A 21,716-nucleotide genomic window follows, 5' to 3' on the forward strand; every position below is an offset into this window, starting at 1 on the left:
AATACTTTTCAGATACAACCGATCTGTCTCAGTCTGAGCAAAGATCGAACTGTTATAACCATGAACTTTCATTGTCAAATATGGAGATCTGTCAAACATCTTACCTAAAACAACACTTGGTTTCCTTACCTTCTCATTAACTCATCCTTTTCCAGGAGGTATAAGGCATCCTTGGAATCAATGGGACAGCGCTCAACCTTTTGGTGGTGGTGTTTGTGTATGTTTACATTCCAGTGCACCATGCATCATGACAGAAAACTGCTGCCCTTAATAGCATGGATTGATTATTTATCCACACGCAGAGTACATGCACAGGGAGAGGACAGAACGCAAAGTACACGCACAGGGAGAGGTTATGCTTTCTAATGTGTAATCACTGCAAGGCATGATAGCAGACATGTTGCAAATCATAAAGGTCCACTGAGAAAGAAAACATATGATGGGGTGGCAGGTACCATAGTGGTTAAGAATATTGGAGCAGAAACCATAAGGTTCCTGGTTTGACTCGCTGAGCCGACTAGGTGAAAAATCTGTTGATGTGCTCTTGAGCAAGGCACTTAATGATTACATACCGTTTTACCTACTTCATACACATATACGGTACTGTATTCCAGTCAAGGCTCATCCTATGTACTTCTATACACACATGATCTATTAATTTACTGTCCATAATGTATATACACACCATCAAACATATATGTTTATGTTCCAGACACTGTGTGTATTGTTAGGTTTTACTGCATTTTTGGAGACAGAAACACGAGCATTTCGCTGCACCTGCGATAACATCTGCAAAATATGTGTATGCTACCAATAACACTTTATTTGATTTAACCCTAATTGTTCCTGTAAGTCTGCTAAATGACTAAAATGAATAAACCAATTGCTTATTGAATCTTATTGATACTATTTGAGTGTGCTGTTGCAAATTGGATTATTGTTAAACGTCCTCGAGGATGCTGGCAACCTCGACACAGGGCAGACTCTGCTGTAGGCTGTGGTGGTCACCCCTCTATTTCCATGTCTATGCGCTGGTCCTACACATATCTGATTGGCTGTGCTGTCCTTATATTTTAGAACTCCTATCCCATTGGCTCAAAGTTTTTAAGGCGAACTTTAAACCGACTTTACCATTTTCTAATGGGGTAGGCTCCGAATAATGCAATAACTAATAGTGGAGTCTGAAGAGTCGAGTTTATTTTCTATTTGAAAAGTAAATGATCTAGCCTATTAACTGCATTTGCAAAAATAGGCCAAACTAAGACATGTGCTCAAATTGTATATGATTGTTTTGTTTTGGCTCACCTATTGCATAAAATAGTTTTCTATTTCTTAGTTTTTAAATTGTATTTTTCTTTTAACAATTTCCTGGTGATTCCGTTGCAATTGGATTATTTATAGGGTCGATTTGTAACGCAGAAGAGACTTCTAAAGATGTCAAGCAGGAGATATGCTAACTTTTTCGTTCTTGGAGTGACATTTCTTGTATTTCTTACATTTTCGAAATGTGGGACACTAGTGAGGCGTTCAGCCCGTAAAGGGCACGAGATGCAGAGGCGAACGGCGGGCAGGTACCAACACGCAACCGTGAATGATCAAGTTTATCAGACTCAGTGGAGAATGACGACGACTTCAAAACCCAAATTAAAACAGAAACAGTACCATTTTAATGGAAAGAAATACTGGAAATACGCAACTAATGTCACACTTCAGTTAAATGGGTGAGTAGCCAGTGATAAATGTAGATTACAACTCCGGAGCCCGACAGTCAAAAGCAGGTGTTTTACAATAGCCTACATAACGTAGCCTATAGTATAGAGAAACAGACCATGTTTCAGTGTCGTTTTGTCGTTTGATAGTTTCATAAACATTTTGATTAAGACGGTACACATTTGGGGGTTTAATATTTTGTCTAATGGCTTGCCAATTATTGTCCTCTGGAAAGTCAGGCTACTAGAAAATATTGACTTGTGCTTTTAAAGTACATTTCTTTCAGATGGGTAGCCTCCTTCAAGTGATCTGTTTCAATCATCCATCAAAATGGTAGACCACAATCCAATGTCATTCCATCCTAAAAATGTACACAGGTATGTATGTTTGCACAAGTCCCTCTTGGATTGTGAGAAATTCTTCTATTTGACATAAGAGTTATCGATGTAAATTATATGTGACTTGACTGCACCCTTTGATGAAAGTGCATGACAACAAGTGATAAATGGACCCAAAGTCAAATCACACAGGACTGGGAAATGGCACTTTATGCACAGCAAAGTTCATGGAGTTTGCCACTTTCTGAACTGGCCAGATTAGAGACTCAACACATCATCCGGTAAAGTATTCCTCTGACCTGCAGAGGAAATGTTGATCCTTAAAGCTAGGGTAGGAATTTTGATTATCCCATTGCATTAGTACATTACAGTACTTCTGGTCATACCATGAGCGTAAAACAGGATACAAGCTCTCTAAGCAATTAACAGGATTAATCATTACTTCCCATTTTCCAGACTGCTTAATTTGGATGCCTCAACTCATATGTTTTCAGTCAGTGAAAAAACATTTCACTAATTGAGATAAACTAGTACACACAACTAACTTAGCACCAACAGGCTATTTCTCTTTGGGGGCCATGACAGTCTGGCTCTATTTAGCCCCAATGCACAGAAGGAGCCTGGCTAAATGTCCAAAATAAACACTGTCATGGTTCTACTCTGCTCTGGGGTGGCGGTTCAGCAGTTCAACCCGGGTTTAGGTGAGCGACCGACCTTCCCCGGAAACTGGCATCGCTTCAAAGCCTCTTTGATGAGGATCTTTAGCACCCCACGTCATTTAAGATGGTAAAATATATTATTGATCTTCTCACAGGGGTGAAGTGGAGGGAAGTGGGACAAGTCCCTGAACTCTGCTAGAACAAAAGCATGAATTGACTTGGCGGAGCTGCAGTGAGCCTATAGAGTGTGACTGTGTGTAACTAAGGCTCTCTTTGTGTGAGCCTTTTTATTCACAGCCACAGAGCTCCTCTGAAACATTGCAGCATTATGTGCTTGTACTGTACGGCAGGCTATAGGCCCTAACGCAACACATGCCTCAATGCAGAAGCTCTTGGAGTCTCTCGTGTTCCAGAACATTAGTCCTGTTCCAGAGCAGAGAGACCCAAGAACTAAAGAATCGGCATTCAGTCTGAGCCTTTTAGAATAAATCCTCAAAGATGAGAGGATAGAAAGCCCAAGTCTAAGAGTCAGGCACTTCAGAATCGGTGCTCAGTCTACAGAAGAAAAGGTTGAAGATAGAAAGATGGATAGCCTATGGCAGTGGATGGGAGCAGTGTGAGTATGCAGGCTCTTAATGGGGTGGCTCCTCCACCCAGATGACAGGTCCCACTTAGTTCTGTAAACACAGGGCTGGGGATTATTCTACTGTATTAGAGCAGTGTCAGCACCGCGTTAAGACTTTATTAGAGATTTAAAAAAAACATCCAGTAATTTTCCATTACACAACCACCGCTGCTGACAACTCCCTATTTGGGGTGAAAGCAACCCCTCCACCTTGTCTCAGTGGTTTCTGCATTCAGCTGTCAGGTTGCGAGGGAGGAGGAGGCGCTGACCGCACCGAATGAACGGCACTCATCCCATCGCCAGCTGACCCCTTCCCCTGTGCCTAGTCATATAGGACCTCTGTCATGTGACCCATGCCCTCTCTGTTGAATGAGGCCATGTGCAAATGTTCACACATCCACTAGCTGCTATCTAAAAACCGTCTTCAGAGTTGGAAGAACCCGGGTGGTGTTCAGTTCTCAAGACCTGCACTGAAGGTAACTGTCAGTCTGAGAGAACAATGATATGCCTGTCACAGTCCTGTTTGGGTTTGGGTTTGGTTAGGAAGTTTGCACATCTTTTGTTGAGATCGATTGGATGTTGCTGGTCAATTTTAAAAAATCCTTTACAAAATGTCTTCAGGATTGTGTCCAAACTGAAAGATCCGCAATTTAGCGTTGATATAGTTGTAATTCCGGCGCATCAATGGTCTGACAGTCTGTTTTGGCAGTGACATCTGCTGAATTAGCCTCCACCTTGGCCTGGGGTTCAAAGGTCATTCAGTCTCCAGACAGGCTCACCTTCCTCTGGGTGAGTTCACTGCTGGGTTTGAATAGGGGCAAGCCTCTGCTACTTTGCAGACCCCCAGTCAGACCCTTTTGGAAGAGGCTCCTGGCCCACTATTTGCAAACACACAATAAAGCCAGAAAACTGTAACTAATCAGCAAATCCCACAAAGGAGGTATAAGGGGAGCTTGGTGGCGCGGGTCACGCTGAGCTGTCACTTTGAAGAGGGCGTCGTCACCGTGGCTTGTGTTGGCGTGCTAATTGCCTCTTCTCCCAGAAGCCCCCTGGATAAACAGGCGGGTGCCCCAGAAACGAGACTCTGCAGAGGACCCTTAATCCGGTTTTGTTTACCCAATCTGTGGAGCAGAAGGGGCAAGTGGCTGGCCCAGAGACAGACAGATACGGCCAGACCAGTGTGGGAACACAATATCTGTCATGCATTGTGCACAGGACGGACAGAGGCCCTTCTCACCCAGGGCAACCACACCATGGCCCCTCATTCATATTCATAGCTCCCCTTTTAAACAAACTGAATCTATTACGTCCAAAGGCAAGTGTAAAGACAAGGAGGTATTAACTGTTTCACACTGAAGCAACAGTACATTTCTGGGGGCCCCAAGTAGTTTTTTATGAATATCCAGGAAGTTGTGAAAATAGGACCGTGTTTAGATCCTTTTGTGATCAAATTAAGTGATTTATTTTGTATTCGTGACCTTGATTTTTGTGTGTGGGGTTCCTGTCTTTAAGCTTAACCTTAACTTATGACAGCCTAAACTATGTACTGTGATAACTGCTGCCAGGTGCGGACTTGCCATTGGCATTTCGGCAAATGCCAGATGGGCTGATCTATTTTTAGCTTTGTGGGCCTGTCTAACTTGGATTTTTTTGCACAAAATTATTGTTATCTGGCTAATAATGTTGGCCTCAAGGAACAAATGGGCTGTTGTTCCGGCCTCGAGGGGGAAAATGGTCCAGTGTGGGGGCCTTAAGGAAAAAAATGGTCCAGTGTGGGGGCCTTAAGGAAAAAAATGGTCCGGTGTGTTAGAAATGCCAGGGCCAATTTCTGGTCACAATCTGCACCTGACTGCTGCAGTGATCTAAACCTATAAACTCTGCTATCTTTAATATGTCGTCTGTCTATCTGTCTCCCTTGCTCTCTGCAGGACTAACGTATGTGGAAACAGGTGCTGCCACGGATGGACCGTTTCACCCAAGACTCAGAAATGCACCAAACGTAAGATTCTCATGTTCACTGACCTTTCTCCAAGCATAGCAGGTCTGTCAGCCCTTCCATAACGTGTAATGTTGTTCCACATTGTTGGGGAAATATTATATAAAGATCTCGTCATACCGTATAATGGAATATCATGCATAAATCTTTTTTGTTGCAAGGAGCCGCCTTATACAGTAGGGGGTGGTTGTCCTTATATCTCCATGACAACCAGAGTTTTCTTGCTCATAGGGGGCACAGGGGCACGTGCCCCCTCAGATTTGTCCTGTTAACAAAATATATATAATAACTCTGTAATACTACTGACCACCAACAATCTTATGAAGTTGGGTTAAGCTAGCCCAGATAAGTTCCAACCTCATAACTAGCTACCAAGAAGCCATTTCAGGCTATCAATCAAGTGAGTTATAAACAAGCTAGCTACTCTATCTTAGCTGGCATGCCTGCTGGCAAGGTTGGTAGAAAAGCTAGCAATAACTAAATGTTCTGAATAAGACTGCCATTCCTTTTATTATTTGACCCAGATTTTAGCAGAGAAGTATACTAGTTTATTTAAATAAATAAATAAATAGCCACCAGTCAGGAGGATACAGACAGCTCAAGAGGTAGGCTTAGATATGCAGAAAAATACATATTTGTTTTTACATAGAATTAAACCTAATGATTATGGCTCTAGATTGCAGGAAAAAGCTGTTTCAGGCCTAGCCCCCCTCCGGACCACCCCCCAGCCATCTTCACGTACTTTATGCCCCCTCAGATTTTTGGAGTACATGACACCCCTGATAACAAAACTCTCTATCATGGTACTTGTGATTGATCTATTCCCAGTACTCTACTGTATATAGATGGCAAGCTGTCAGTAGTTGGTTTAATAAGGAGTGAGCGAGCATCAATCAGGCTCTATAGGACAATGGAATGTTCTCTCCACCCAGCTGGAAGTTGTAATGTCACATCCAACATCAGCAGAACCCAGTCCAACCTGTGTTTCCTCCCATTTCACTCAGTCAGACATCTGGAGAACGTATGATTTCATTGTATCATCATTTTCTGATTATGATGGGGGTGTGGATGGCAAATGTGAATTCCGGTCAAGACCTACACAGTTTACAGATATACTATCTTAATTTGACCTTTTTAAATCTCGACCACACTACAATTTGCATTTCCTGCTGCGCAGGAAAATTCTCTGCAACAACAGATTGATCAAATTAAGATAGGACACCTTTCGACTTGCAGTGTGCAGCAAAAAGTGTCCGGTATCGATATGTTTCGATATGTTATGAAAGTGAATATGTCATGTGTTGATAGTGTTGAGCACCTCTGGTCTTGAAGAGTCTGTCGTAGGCTGCATTTACACAGGCAGCCCAATTCTGACCTTTTTTCACTAATTGGTCTTTTGACCAATCAGATAAGCTCTGAAAAAGATATGATTTGAAAAGACCAATTAGTGGGAAAAAGATCAGAATTGGGCTGACTGTGCAAACACAGCCATAGTGGTCTGTGATGATGGCCTAACTTGGACTTGACCCTGGACCAGCGGGCCTTTTGCTAAACCCTTGACAGGCCTGGGCCCATATTCTTAAAGCGTCTCAGAGTAGGAGTGATAATCTAGGATCAGACCCCCGCCAGCCCTTATAATCATATTAATTATGATCTAAAAGGCATAACTGATTCTAGATCAGCAATGTAACTCTGAGGCACTTTGTCAACACACAATGCGAGCACTACTTTGTCTACACACCATGAGAAGAGGTTTGGACCTTTTAAGAAAGGAAGAGCTCCTATTCATGTCTGTCTCCCAACACATCTCTGTGGCGTAATCATTATAATCCACACCTCCATAAACCTTGTCGACAGGGATTGGACACTTTTACTTGATCCAACCCCTTGACCCAGACGATTTAAAGGGCCAGTGTCATGTCAAAACAACCTGGCTCAGCTATCCTGCATAGCACGGCTCTGCACATTTTCAGGAAGCACAAACTCACTGCGAAACTCACACTCACTCACACACATTCATGCATGCACCCACAGAGGCACACACACGCAGGCATGCACACACACAAATATACTCCCATACTTCCTTTCCCCCTCTAAGGTGTATTGATCAAATATAAAAGCCACACTGAAAAGGAAACTCTGAAGTGGAAGCAGATTTAGGCCTAGATTCATTCAGATCAAGCGTTAACCAGTGGTAGCCGACACCCACATAGCCAATGTTTTGGTGTTGTTGGCGGTGGAACTGCGTTGGAGCTGTCGAATCGGTGAGCAGCTGCTCTTCTGATCTTTGTCATGAAACCACACCTGTCCCACTCGTGTTAGAAGTTCAGAATGAGAAAGTGTAGGCTATATCGAAATATGACCCTCAAATTGAAAATCATTAAACAAAATAATGAGGATTTCTATAATCCTAATCGAGGTGTAGATTCATTCTCACATTCCAGTGTTCACATTTGTAAGCAGTGCTGCATGGGATTTCTCTTAGTTTTTTTCAATTGCTAACTTGTATTGGTCAAAACAGAAGTGTATGTGGACCAAACTGTGAATAATTTCTCATTGCTTTCACACAAAATGCATCCAATGACCACATTCTCCAAAATCCATGAACTCTGTTCTCATTCATACTCCACCACCTGCAAAACTATATATTTGCAGCACATGTTTTCAAATACAAACACATTGTTTCCAATACTGTTCAAAAACACATTCAAAACAGAATGATGGCAAATGTATTGCATTTCTGCTGTAACCAGATTGAAACATATAGAACATTTTAGCAGAATATTTAATCATTCCAAACACAGCTGATTGCAATTTCAGCTGAAAGCCGACCCAAGTGTCCTGTTTTTAGTCTCGTTACCAAACAGGCAAAAGAGGATGGCTTCGGAATGATTTAGTTTGGAAACATGGATCAAGGAAGACCGGTTGGTGGGGAAAGTAGAGTGGCAGGGTTGGATTAGACATTCCTGAAGATACTTTCCAAGTTACATTGCCAGAGAAGACATAAGATGTGACGTTGATGAGAACTTGTGGCCAAATGCAGGAGAGAGGGAGAACTAGAACCCTCACAGTACTCTACAGTATGAGTGATTATACTATACATGTGGATGAGAACTAGAACCTCACAGTACTGTACAGTATGAGTGATTATACTATACATGTTGATGAGAACTAGAACCCTCACAGTACTGGACAGTATGAGTGATTATACTACACATGTTGATGAGAACTAGAACCCTCACAGTACTGTGCAGTATGAGTGTTATATTATACATGTTGATGAGAACTAGAACCCTCACAGTACTGGACAGTATGAGTGATTATACTACACATGTTGATGAGAACTAGAACCCTCACAGTACTGTACAGTATGAGTATACTACACATGTTGATGAGAACTAGAACCCTCACAGTACTCTACAGTATGAGTGATTATACTATACATGTTGATGAGAATTAGAACCCTCACAATACTCTACAGTATGAGTGATTATACTACACATGTTGATGAGAACTAGAACCCTCACAGTACTCTACAGTATGAGTGATTATACTACACATGTTGATGAGAACTAGAACCCTCACTGTAATGTACAGTATGAGTGATTATACTACACATGTTGCTGTTTTTTGTAATTATTATTGCAGCCCTGGAATTTCAGGAATTTGTTTTTTGTTTCAACCTTTTATAAATTAAATGTAGTAAATTACTACATGCAAAGATATAGAAAAAATAAAGGTTATTGAAGCAAATTGCTGCATTTATTATTCATTATTGTTACACATATATTTTAGTACAGTCAATAAAGTGAAAAGGTGTTGTTCTTATTCTATAATGAAATGCTGATTTATGTGAAAAATAATTCAAACTTCAAAGAGTTCATCATTTATGTAATGCTCCCTGTTGTTAGTGTTTTTTAGGTCAGTGTGTTATGAGTGACAATGTACGCTTTCTGAGTGAGAATTTTTGCCAGTGTTCTGGTCGAACAAGCTTATTTTGAGACATGTATGAAGTGTTTTGGTGGTCTGAGTGAGTTTTGGAGGTGAGATTAACTGTTTGGCAAAGATGCATGTTGGTAATGCAGACTGTATGAAGAGTTTTGGAAAAAAGTGGCTTCAGTATTGACCGATGCTTGTCAGCAATTGAAAACAAAACTGTAATGTGACTCAGTGCAGCCAATGACAACGTCCGCATTATGTATAACGCCGTTCGTGCTTTTGGCAGCCCTTACGCAGTTCCACGTCCAGCACCACCAAAACAGCCGCTATGTGGATGTCGCCTGAAGCCAATCTGATTGAAAAGAGCCCTTCATTAGATTCAGTCCACTGTGCACTTTGAGCCTCACTTCTGGTTGGTCACATTGTGCTAGCCTTCGTGCGAAAAAGCCACGGATAAAAAGGGTTTCCATGCACAACCCCTGACAAAAAATGTCAGTAAGCGGTGCCCATCGCTGTTGATATTCATGGAGGCGGCCAGGAGATTTGTGGTAAGCTGCTGGGTTTGGGATACACTGTTGTTGTCTGTGTCCAATGGGCCATTACTGGAGCCCTCCAGGGAGTTCGACCCGGGCACAATGGCGCCCAGCCAGGGATGATGGGAGAAACCAAGAGCCTGGGACCGGGGGTGGGGGGCCTGCATCGTGTATGCATGAATACCCCCTCCCTGTATCCAGGACCATGGCTCTCGCCCTCCTCTCCTCTTTTTTTCATTCTTAGTTCATTTCAGGGGAGTGAAATCTTGACCGTTCCACCATTGGCTGTTTTACCTGTTTAAGTCCACATTTACAGTCCACATTAAGCTGTTTGTCCTACTGAGTTTTTATTGAGATAGTAAAATGTGCCGCACAAAGTGGTCGAAGCAGTTATCCTCTTACGGTTGAGTTTCTGCTCTAGCATCTTAGCCCTCTCAACCACAGTCCACTGTTCTGGTTTTATGAACCTTCTCCTCTCTCTCCCCCTACTTGAAGCAAGATGCCTTCCACGTTGCCACAACGGAGCCGTGTGCAGGCAGCCCAACATCTGTGAATGCCGAACGGGCTTCTACGGGGCCCGCTGTGAGTTTGCAAGCGTGACCTATGGCCTCGTAGGCCTACCCTGGGCCTTCCTGCGCCCCACCAGCCCCATGGTCAGCACCACCACCACCCTTTCACCAACCACCACCCTCTCACCAACCACCGTCATCCCCAACACCACCCCAGTGCCCACTGAGACCACAGCTGCATGGAGGACAGAGGGGACACCAGTCAGCACTGTGCGCTGGAAACCTCTTACGTGAGTTTTTGACTTCTGTTTGCTGTGCACTGCCTTGATTTACTGCATCACCAGCTTGTGCCATTTAGTCCCTTCTCTGCTCCTCCATTTCCTCTTCCTCCTCTCAGTTTGCTGGCTTTGATGTGCCAGTCTCCAGTCAGAGGCCTGGGTTAGCCCAGCATGTGGGCCACAGGTGCAGAGTCAGAGTGTCTGTAGCGCTTAGTTTGGTCCAGCTGATGCAGTGCAGGTGTTGGGATGAGGGCACCTTGCCAAATGGTAGAAAGGGTTGGCTCAGTGCCAGCCTAGGGGTAAAGATAGAGTACAGTATAAAATATAAGACTTATGACAATATTTTGCGGACTCAACTGATAAAGAGGTAACCCTTAAATTTGTGGAATGTGAAAGAAAGCTTCTATTAAAATTGACTGTGGAGTGAAGTTACCTAGGATAGTCAGCAGGTGGAACTGTTCTCCAAATCAAATCTACTGTAAATAATAGTGGAACTAATACTGTACTGCAAATGGAGCCAGTGTGTGTGTATGTGCGTGTGTTCTTGTTCATAGTAAAGAAATGTGGTTTTTACAAGGGGTCCTAGGATTTTATTTTCAAAACCGTTAATTATGCAGACAATGGTCAGAGTGAGTCATGTAAAAAGACGAAACAGCCCTTGAAGTCATGCAAGAGGATTACCTTTGAAAATAATATACTGTATATTTATGCTCTGAAATTAAAAAGAAAGCTTTTAGTCTCCGTAAGTCTTTTGCCAAAATGTGAAAGTTGTTGGTGGACGACTGCTGTTGGAAACTTTTAATGTTCATCATTCATATAATAGTTCAAGGGTTCTTCACCTTTTTCAGCCTGGGACCCAAATAAGACATTCTGTTTTCCTGGGACCATGCTCATAAAAACATGCACCCTTTTGGGTCGCAAACCCATCGTTTCAGAAAGGCTGCAATAGTTATTAATGTTATTCTCTTCAAGTCGTCTTGTAGCGTTGTTGAAATTTGGTTAAAAATACAATTTTTAAAAAAATAATTTATTGTATACCATGTTAGTTATTTAATGTATACACCGTACTGCCTCGTTCAGCATACCCTGCAAGACATGTAGTTCTAGGGAGAACTTTATAGCGTTAACACTAACTGTACTGAAGCCAGTCACTTACAGTCGAGCTGTTTCCTATAGTTGAGGAACATTTCCCCTAGCTGCGTACAGGCTGTCTCCAATTAGGACTAATGAAGACAACAGAGTTTCCCTTTACAACCCCCAGCAGCCACTGCTACTCATTCACAAAAGCAGCAAAAACACTGTCTGCAAAAGAGAGATCCACTGGAGGGCCTGAGGCGTCCAGCTCTGTGGGAATTTGGACCGAATCACCGTAATCGTTTCTGATGATGTTGATGGTGAAATTGTATGTTGTTGCAGTGGCGACCTCAGCATAGTTTTTTTCTTTTTTTAAATTTTTTTTTACACGAAGTCTGTTGACATTTACAACATAATAAATGTCTTTGTGACTACTACTTGATTTTGTGTCTTCTATTGTTGTGGCAAACCAAAGCTAGAGCATCACCGCCCTATGTCACATGCATCACTACAAACAAAGCAGTCTTTCAAAAAGATTTAAGGGAGCGTTGTTTCATTTGAACCTTGTGTCTGCGTACAATAAAACCATGTCTTCTGGAGATGAAAAAAACACAGTGGAGAAGTTAAGCCCAGCAGTGATTTAATGTGTCTTGGAAAGGACGGAGCGTTTTCTCTCGTCTTTTGGCTCTGCTCCTCGTCTCATTCCTGAGTTCACATTTCACTAACCCTGCTTCCTCATCCATGTAAACAGTTTGATCTCTGCAGGCTTCAACACCACCGTATGTTGGATTTAAACTAATCACGTTTCTGTGGCTTTGTCCCAAATGGCTCCCTATTCCCTGTGTAGTGCACTACCTTTGACCACAGCCCTATGGCCCCTGGTCAAAAGTAGTACACTACATAGGGAGCCATTTTGGGACTCAGACCATGTGGGGGCATTAGGACACTGCTTTGACTCAAACCATGGAATGGGAGCACGTTTGTGTTTACTGTGAACCAAAGCAGTCTGATAATGTACAGTATGTATGCATTACTATGGCCATTCTACAGGATTACATGTAATCTGCGACACTGTGCTGCTGTTGGTCAGATTGATGGAATAGGTACAACCACTGTCCATTGACCATCTATCTCTGCTCCTTTTGCTGTCCAGTCTAAGTCAAGTTAAATGCCTCAGACCACCAGGCCGGCTCCCTGTCATCACACACGGACACGCGCACACTCATCTAGGTTTAGTCTGGTCCCGAGACAGTTAGACATAAGTCCTATTTCTTCTTAGAGTATGACCCCAGTGCCTCTGCATAGTTTGACTTCTCCTTATCTCTATTCTCTTGTCTCTTAATGATTCTGCCCAGCAACAACACCCTTGGATCAGGTTATTAGATTGACTTTTAACGACGTGTCCAAATAGTTTCACAATGTTTTTAGGTAAACAAATTCACTGTCCAAAGCTTTTAAACCTCTTATGGTGGCACGTTGCTCCAACTTGGTTTCAAGTTACTCTGAGTGGATTTAGGCAAGCTTTTTGGAACACTCTTAAAGGGGTCCTACTCCAACGATTCTCATTGTTTTTCACTCAATGATGCTAATGCTAAACTGTAACTAAGTAAATATCTTGGGTCACTGATTCACCAGGTCCGTGGTACTCAACAGAAGGTAAATGCATAATGTAGTGTAGGTGAATACTCCTAACAGGTCCATGCAGTGCTGTACTCGTGGCTCGGACACAGATGGACTCTGTGTAAGATCACCCTGTCTGCAGGCACAGTGCACTCTTTCAGAATTCCCCAGAATGATATAGGCATCTGAAATGATGCCGAACCTGCGAGCTGTCAAAAAAAAAGAAAGTGCTGTAACCTGGGGACGGCATTGCGCAAGACATGAGTGGTGTGTTAAGTAAACAGTGATCGCATCAAAACATGGGGATTTGGTGGATATCTTTATTAAGTAAACATGGGAGAATGTATTAACTTGGTATGGTGGAGCCTGTAACAGACTGAGGTCTGTCACCCCAATTATGATTTCCCAGGCTTGAATGAATTGGCCTACCATTTGTTTGTTTGTTCATTCACCACACTCCTCCCTGTAATGGAGAACACTGGCTTTATCCCTACTCCCACTATGCACCTCCACTGCAGCTGTTTGATGTTGGATGTTTGTTTCAAGTTTCATGTTCAGCTGGGGTATATCGAAATGATGCTATCACCAAAACATTTCCAACTTCAACGTTCAATTGTCTCTACTACGAGAGATTCTTACATGGCTGACCAAACTGGCTCCTTTCGCGCACTATCTTCACCAGAGAGGTTCATGACACGCAGGTTAAAATACGAAAACCAACTGTGAACCAACTATATTCATTTGGGGACAGGTCAAAACACACATGAATCATTCAAATTCTATTTTAGCGCATGGCTACGTAGACTCCCGCAAGCAGTTTGGAGGAAATGATTGAATAACATGTGTACATTGATTTTGCAACACTCGCACATGCAACGCAAGTGGTTTGTTCAGCATGTTAGTGATTCACTTAGTTTTTTATTTGTATTTCCACAAGGGACGTTTGTCAAACTAGGCTTCAGTGCTGTTATTCATTTTACAGAACCCAATGTTTTTCAAAGGTCAGCACTTGAGATACTAGAGAGTAGTCTTGGGCCGTATACCATATATATTGTATACCGGGGTATTTGGAAAAAAGCCACAGGATGGTAAAGCAGATCGCGCTCTTCATTTCACCTGTTACATTATTTTACATTGAGGCTGACCGTAGTTCCCCAGAACAGTTGAACCAGCTGTCTATTTGGTTTAACTTGCGAGTTAGCTAAGTAAGTGGCTGAATTAATAAGGAGACGGGGCATCATATAGTGTTAGCTTTCTGCCGTGTTTGAGAAGTCAAAGCTCTTTGGATGAGTTAGCCATGGCAGCTGTACAGATATCTTGATTTCCTAGAGTTTTTACCCCCCCCCCTCCTCGTCCCCTCAATTTGCTCCTCCCCCATGTTCTCTGAGCAGAGCAGGCATGTCGTTGCCCTACTGTCACGTTGTGTAATGATAGAAGACAGTCACAGGAATACAAAAATAGGGGCTTTTATTTCTCTACCCAAAATAGCGTACATCATAAATAATGACGGGGACGAATCCCAAAACGTGCGTGTGTATGTACAGTTGAAGACGGAAGTTTACATACTCCTTAGCCAAATACATTTAAACTCCGTTTTTTGTGTGTGTTTTCTTTTACAATTCCTGACATTTAATCCTAGTAAAAATTCTCTGTTTTAGGTCAGTTAGGATCACCACTTTCTTTTAAGAACGTGAACTGTCAGAATAATAGTAGAGAGAATGATTTATTTCAGCTTTTATTTATTTAAAAGAAGTTTACATACACTCAATTAGTATTTGGTAGCGTTGCCTTTAAATTGTTTAACTTGGGTCAAACGTTTCGGTAGCCTTCCACAAGCTTCCCACAACAAGTTGGGTGAATTTTGGACCATTCCTGCTGACAGAGCTGGTATAACTGAGTCAGGTTTGTAGGCCTCCTTGCTCGCACACGCTTTTTCAGTTCTGCCCACAAATGTTCTATATGATTGAGGTCAGGGCTTTGTGATGGCCACTCCAATACCTTGATTTTGTTGTCCTTAAGCCATTTTGCCATAACTTTGGAAGTATGCTTGGGGTCATTGTCCATTTGGAAGACCCATTTGCGACCAAGCTTTAACTTAATGATGTCTTGAGATGTTGCTTCAATATATCCACATAATTTTCCTACCTGTTATTTTGTTATTAGTCTGTTATTTTATGGTGGTTTTAAGGTTATGTCGATATAGGACTCGTTTTACTGTGGATATAGATACAGTCGGGCAAAAAAAGTATTTAGTCAGCCACCAATTGTGCAAGTTCTCCCACTTAAGTTAAGTTCTCCCATTTGCAAATACATTCATTAAAAATCCTACAATGTGATTTTCTGGATTTTTTTTCTCATTTTGTCTGTCATAGTTGAAGTGTACCTATGATGAAAATTACAGGCCTCTCTCATATTTTTAAGTGGGAGAACTTGGACAATTGGTGGCTGACTAAATACCTTTTTGCCCCGCTGTACACATACTAATCAGAGGAAATGGGAACCAGGTGTGTGTAATGAGACAAGACAGTCCGGGGTTGGTGGTAATGAATCCAGTTCAGTGACACCTAGAAGGCTGGTAACGTAGACCTCCGAAGCTGGTGAACGGAATGAGCAGCAGTCCTGGGGGAATCCGTGACACCTACTGACTCCATACTCCACACAGACACAGTTTGTACACATGCTGCTCCAGTGTTGTTCTTTCAGACAAGCATGCATCAAAACCTTGTTCATTAGCACAATGTCTCTCGTTCACATTTGCTTATAAATTACCAAACTCACCAAAAATGACTTTTGGTAGCTACTTCCTATATTCAGTACCAGTCGAACATTTGGATACACCTACTCATTCCAGGGTTTTTCTTTATTTTTTACTTTTTTCTACCATGTGTATTAATAGTGACATCAAAACTATGAAAGAACACATGGAATCATGTAGTAACCAAAAAAGTGTTAAACAAATCAAAATATATTTTATATTTGAGATTCTTCAAAGTAGCCATCCTTTGCCTTGACAGCTTTGCACACTCTTGGCATTCTCTCAACCAGCTTCATGAGATAGTCACATGGAATGCATTTCAATTAACAGGTGTGCCTTGTTAAAAGTTAATTTGTCTAATTTCTTTCATTCTTAATGTGTTTGAACCAAACAGTTGTGTTGTGACTAGGGGTGGTATACAGAAGATAGCCCTATTTGGTAAAAGGCAAAGTCCATATTATGGCAAGAACAGCTCAAATAAGCAAAGAGAAATGACAGTCCATCATTATTTTAGACATGAAGGTCAGTCAATCTGGAACATTTCAAGAACTTTTAAACTTCAAGTGCAGTCGCTAAAACCATCAAGCGCTATCATGAAACTGGCTCTCATGAGGACCACCACAGGAAAGGAAGGCCCAGAATTACCTCTGCTGCAGAGGATATGTTCATTAGAGTTACCAGCCTCAGAAATTGCAGCCCAAATAAATGCTTCACAGAGTTCAAGTAACACATCTCAACATCAACTGTTCAGAGGAGACTGTGTGAATCAGGGGCCAAAAAACATGAGCAATGGACATTAGGCCGGTGGAAATATGTCCTTTGGTCTGCTGAATCCTCTGTGAGGCACAGAGTAGGTAAACGGATGATCTCCGCATGTGTGGTTCCCACCGCGAAGCATGGAGGCGGAGGTGTGATGTGGGGGGGTGATTTGCTGGTGACACTGTCTGTGATTTATTTAGAATTCAAGACACACTTAACCAGCATGGCTACCACAGCGTTCTGCAGCGATATGCAGAGCATTTGTTTTTTTAACAGGACAATGACCCAACACACCTCCAGGCTGTGTAAGGGCTATTTGACGGAGAGTGATGGAGTGCTGCTTCAGATGACCTGGCCTGCACGATCACCCAACCTCAACCCAATTGAAATGGTTTGGGATGAGTTGGACCGCAGAGTAAGGGAAAAGCAGCCAACAAGTGCTCAGCATATTTTGGAACTCTTTCAAGACTGTTGGAAAAGCATTCCAGGTGAAGCTGGTTGAGAGAATTCCAAGAGTGTGCAAAGCTGCCATCAAGGTAAAGGGTGGCTGCTTTGAAGAATCTCATTTATAAAATATGTTTTGATTGGTTTACCACTTTTTAGGTTACTAAACTAAGAAATCCCTTTTTCCGGACCTTGTCTTTCAAAGATAATTAGTAAAAATCCAAATAACTTCACAGATCTTCCATTTCTGTTAGTCACATGTCTGTGGAACTTGTTCAGTTTATGTCTCAGTTGTTGAATCTTGGTATGTTCCTACAAATATTTACACATGTTAAGTTTGCTGAAAATAAACGCAGTTGACAGTGAGATGACGTTAATTGTTTTGCTGAGTTTACACGATTCCTTTACGTGTTATTTCATAGTTGTGATGTCTTCACTATTGTCCTACAACGTATAACCCCCTTGTGTACTAAACCAGTAATACCGTAAATCCCGGGATGTAAGTCCTCGGCTTAGTCAGTGTGTCTGCCCCATCAAGCTGATAAACTGATAACTGTGTATAATTTTTACAATTTTAAATAACATGGATGAACATCTCATGGGATTTCTTTCATTTCTTGGCAGATGCTGTAGGAGAGTTGATGCTGATCAAATAAGTATCTAATTGAATGAACAGGCTATTGTTGCTTGCTTAATACACTACAATAGTGTATCTGATGTACCCCCATGTAATAATACAGTGAGTAAATCTTTAGGCCAAGGATTTTAGCTGGCTGCCAATCTACTGTAATACATTTCTGTCAGTAGTAACAGACGCACAGCACACACTCTTAGTTACCATACTTGTTGACGTTCTCTGTAGTCTCCCGTGTCCAGTCTGAAGTAGGCCCAGTCTGCTGACTGTCTGTTCTGTCTCCTGTCCAATCTGAAGTAGGCCCTTCTGCTTGCTGACTGTCTGTTCTGTCTCCTGTCCAGTCTGCAGGAGGTCCAGTCTGTTGACTGTCTGTTCTGTCTCCTGTTCAGTCTGCAGGAGGCTCAGTCAGTGCTGCTAAAGAAGGCATTGGCCCGTGGGGGCCGAGGCGACAAGATGACCTCCATCCTGATGAAACACATTGAGACAGAGAGGAAGAAGCTTCAATCAGCCTCACCGTCAGACCTACAGGACACCCGGACCACCAGTGTCAAGAGCTTCCACACCCAGAAGGGCCAGTACACCATCCACGTGAGCCCGCCTGCAGGTGAGTACAGACAGGCCCTTCACTTAGACTCCCAGCCTCTCTTACTTTGACCACACTATGTGCTGATAACGTAGGTTGTTGTGATGAGTAATATGATAATGGTCAAGGCAGCAAATGATCAGTTATCATATTGTGTCAGGTTCCTGCTTGTTGTGATTAACAGGGTGTTGATATGGAATGCTTTGCTCCCAGTGGACTGGTGGTGACAAAGTCATGCGTTTTAGAATGGATATTGTGTTGGTACACCTATGAACATAGCATGGAAGTTTCCATGAAAACTTACCACATCATAAACAAAACACCCTGATGTTATTTGAATGATTGAGCCCATTTCCTAGTTGTTTACACTTAGGGAATGGGATAAGGTTATCGGTGAGTAGATGCAAGTTTCAGACCTGTACGGACCCTGATAACCCGTTGTGACCAATTCCTGCCATTGTTTTCCTTGGCCCACTGGCATAGGTACAGTAATGGCCCAGATGATAGACCATGTTTAACTAATGGGATCCCCCAAATCTCCTGTCCCTATGACCTCATGGCACGTTGAAATGGCCTTCTGTGGTGGTGGATGGGAACCAATCTAATCTGAAGGGTGAAACTGGCATATTATTCATGAGGGCAGACACAATCTTCCACATCGTCTGTGGCGCCAGTGACCTATGAGATGTTCCAGTCCCTTTAGCTCAGATTTGAACTACATAGTACCGGAATCTAATAGGAAAATGAAAATGACCTGGGGTTGGTGGAAAATGAAAATGACCTGTTTGCAACTGGCATTAGTTTGCCTGCCATAATATGGAGAACCATGCTTTAGTTTATGTTCTGAATGTACTTCGAGTTGTCTCATGTGGTATTAATTTTTTGATGCGACACTAAGCTCTGACAACTTTACACTACTGATTTGTAGGGTAGTGTAATGGTCACTCAGTGCTATTCAAGACATGATATCATAGCAAAATAGCACATTAGTTGCACTTACCCAACACCACAAGCAAGAGCACTATATTTCTCTCAGCATCCTGGTTTGCTTTTAGCAGTGTAAGGCCCATTCCAAATATTGTACAGTTGTGTCTATATACCACTACTACGCCCTACTCTCTTTTAATATCCAATAGGTGGCCGTCACTCGAACAGAGCATGTTGTCTCGCATGGAAAGAGAGAGTATGACTCTATATAATGCTTGATTTTCCCCTCAAAATCCAATTTAAATGTCTGCTGTAAAGCTTTAATCCAAGTTTCCAAGTCAGAGGAGTAAGGGTCAGGTTTTGCATTTTTTTCACTTTCTTTTCCAGAAGTGAGACAGTGCCTTGAACATTTAGAGTAATCTGTCATTCCACAAGAGCTCAGGGTCCTGGTCTTTTGTATCCTCTGACCTCTTTAAGTACCCAGGCACTTTGAGTTTTTTTCCCCTGCAAATATTTGTGTAAGAGGTCCTTCTCTAAATTCCTCCATCGGTTTAATAGCTTTAGTACCCCTCGCCCCCCCCTCTTCTCTTGAGTGGCAAGCAGGAGCATTGTGGATGAACAGTTGCTGTGTATGAACAAAGCCATTGTAAGCACAAGAGAGAGAATTCATTCTCCCTCCCTTTGCAATCCCCTATAGGCTAAGATTTGACCGGGCCATAGACCAATGAAGTGATCTTAATTTTTTTATTTTTTAAGTCACCTTTATTTAACTAGGCAAGTTAGTTAAGAACAAATTAATATTTACAATGACATGTTCCTCCCTGTCATTTCAGTTTTCGCACCTGTCAATCACACTTGGTAATCTCACTAAAGAAACTTAATTTTAAAACTAACAAAGAATTAGCACACCCCGTTTAAGGGTCATAGGCCAAAGTCTGCTGTGTAATGTGGGCAGCTTTTTCCAATCGTCCAATCTCTTCATAATGTTGATCTGCTGTTTCGCCTTGAACCTGATTAAAACAAGGCTGGAGTAAAACCCTGCAAACATAAAGGCCCTCCAGGACCAACTTCGAAGGCCATTGCCAAAGGCCACCATCGCTCACGCAGACGTATACACACTTAACCTAAAAATTAAAGAAATGGAATCATTTATCTGAGCAAACCAGAAACCTTTCAATATATAACTTCAAACAATACTTTAAAAGCATTTAAATATAATACATAGGAAAGTTGTACTGGACTATGGTAGGTGAAGAATCAATCTATCTTTTTAGACTGTTAGAGTATTTAACTGGTCAATATGTCAGTGTATTATTTGTTTGTAACCGTGTGTTTATATGTGAAAATGTGATTGTGCTTTAATGTTTAAGGACTCTTGGAAGATTAGTCCAAAAGAGGACTAAAATAAATCCTAATAAAATCAAACCTCCATGAAGATAAACCACACACACACACACACACACACTCCTGTTGTACATGGAGCAGAGCTTCCTGTTTCGTAATTGGAATAATAGTCCTATCTGTAGAAAATGTGTGTGTGTGTGTGTTTGTGTATGTGTGTGTGTTTGAGTAGGACTGGACTGGTCTGGACAACTGGCAGAGCGATTGAGTGCACTGAGACAGAGACTCGGGCTGCACTAAACGTCCTGCACGGTGAAACGTTGCGTTCGGATTCGTACAATTTACTGGCTATTTAACAGCTTTTTGCTACAGTACCAGACAAAAGTTTGGACACACCTATTCATTCAAGGGTTTTTCTTTATTTTTTACTATTTTATACATTGTAGAATAATAGTGAAGACATCAAAACTATGAAATAACACTTATGGAATCATGTAGTAACCAAAAAAGTGTTAAACGAAGCAAAATATATTTGAGATTTGAGATTCTTCAAAGTAGCCACCCTTTGCCTTGATGACAGCTTAGCACACTCTTGGCATTCTCTCGACCAGCTTCATGAGATAGTCACCTGGAATGAATTTCAATTAACAGGTGTGTCTTGTAAAAATATAATTTGTGTAATTTCTTAACCTTCTTAATGCATTTGAGACAATCAGTTGTGGCAAGATAGGGTTGGTATACAGAATATAGCCCTATTTGGTAAAAGACCAAGTCCATATTCGTCGCCAGACCCACTGGTTCCAGGTCATCTACAAGTCCATGCTAGGTAAAGCTCCGCCTTATCTCAGTTCACTGGTCACGATGGCAACACCCACCCGTAGCACGCGCTCCAGCAGGTGTAACTCACTGATCATACCTAAAGCCAACACCTCATTTGGCCACCTTTCCTTCCAGTTCTCTGCTGCCTGTGACTGGAACGAATTGCAAAAATC

General features: G+C 42.0%; 1 protein-coding gene across 2 annotated transcripts in view; it reads left to right on the top strand.

Moving 5' to 3' along the window:
* The first annotated feature begins 1,139 nt into the window (after window positions 1–1,139).
* The window catches only part of LOC110507061 (latent-transforming growth factor beta-binding protein 4), a 74,651-nt gene continuing 54,074 nt past the window's right edge, over window positions 1,140–21,716 (top strand). Inside the window, exons 1-4 of one of the 2 annotated variants that reach the window (XM_036965106.2) lie at window positions 1,140–1,721; window positions 5,261–5,331; window positions 10,296–10,599; window positions 18,263–18,477. In XM_036965106.2, coding sequence (XP_036821001.2) covers window positions 1,435–1,721; window positions 5,261–5,331; window positions 10,296–10,599; window positions 18,263–18,477 — 877 coding nt within the window. In that variant the 5' untranslated portion in view covers window positions 1,140–1,434. The remainder of the gene's footprint in view (window positions 1,722–5,260; window positions 5,332–10,295; window positions 10,600–18,262; window positions 18,478–21,716) is intronic. The other variant, XM_036965105.2, reaches the window with a different exon arrangement.

Source organism: Oncorhynchus mykiss, chromosome 27 (assembly GCF_057628025.1).
Source record: "Oncorhynchus mykiss isolate SJ-2025 chromosome 27, ASM5762802v1, whole genome shotgun sequence".
Taxonomy (NCBI): Eukaryota; Metazoa; Chordata; class Actinopteri; order Salmoniformes; family Salmonidae; genus Oncorhynchus; species Oncorhynchus mykiss.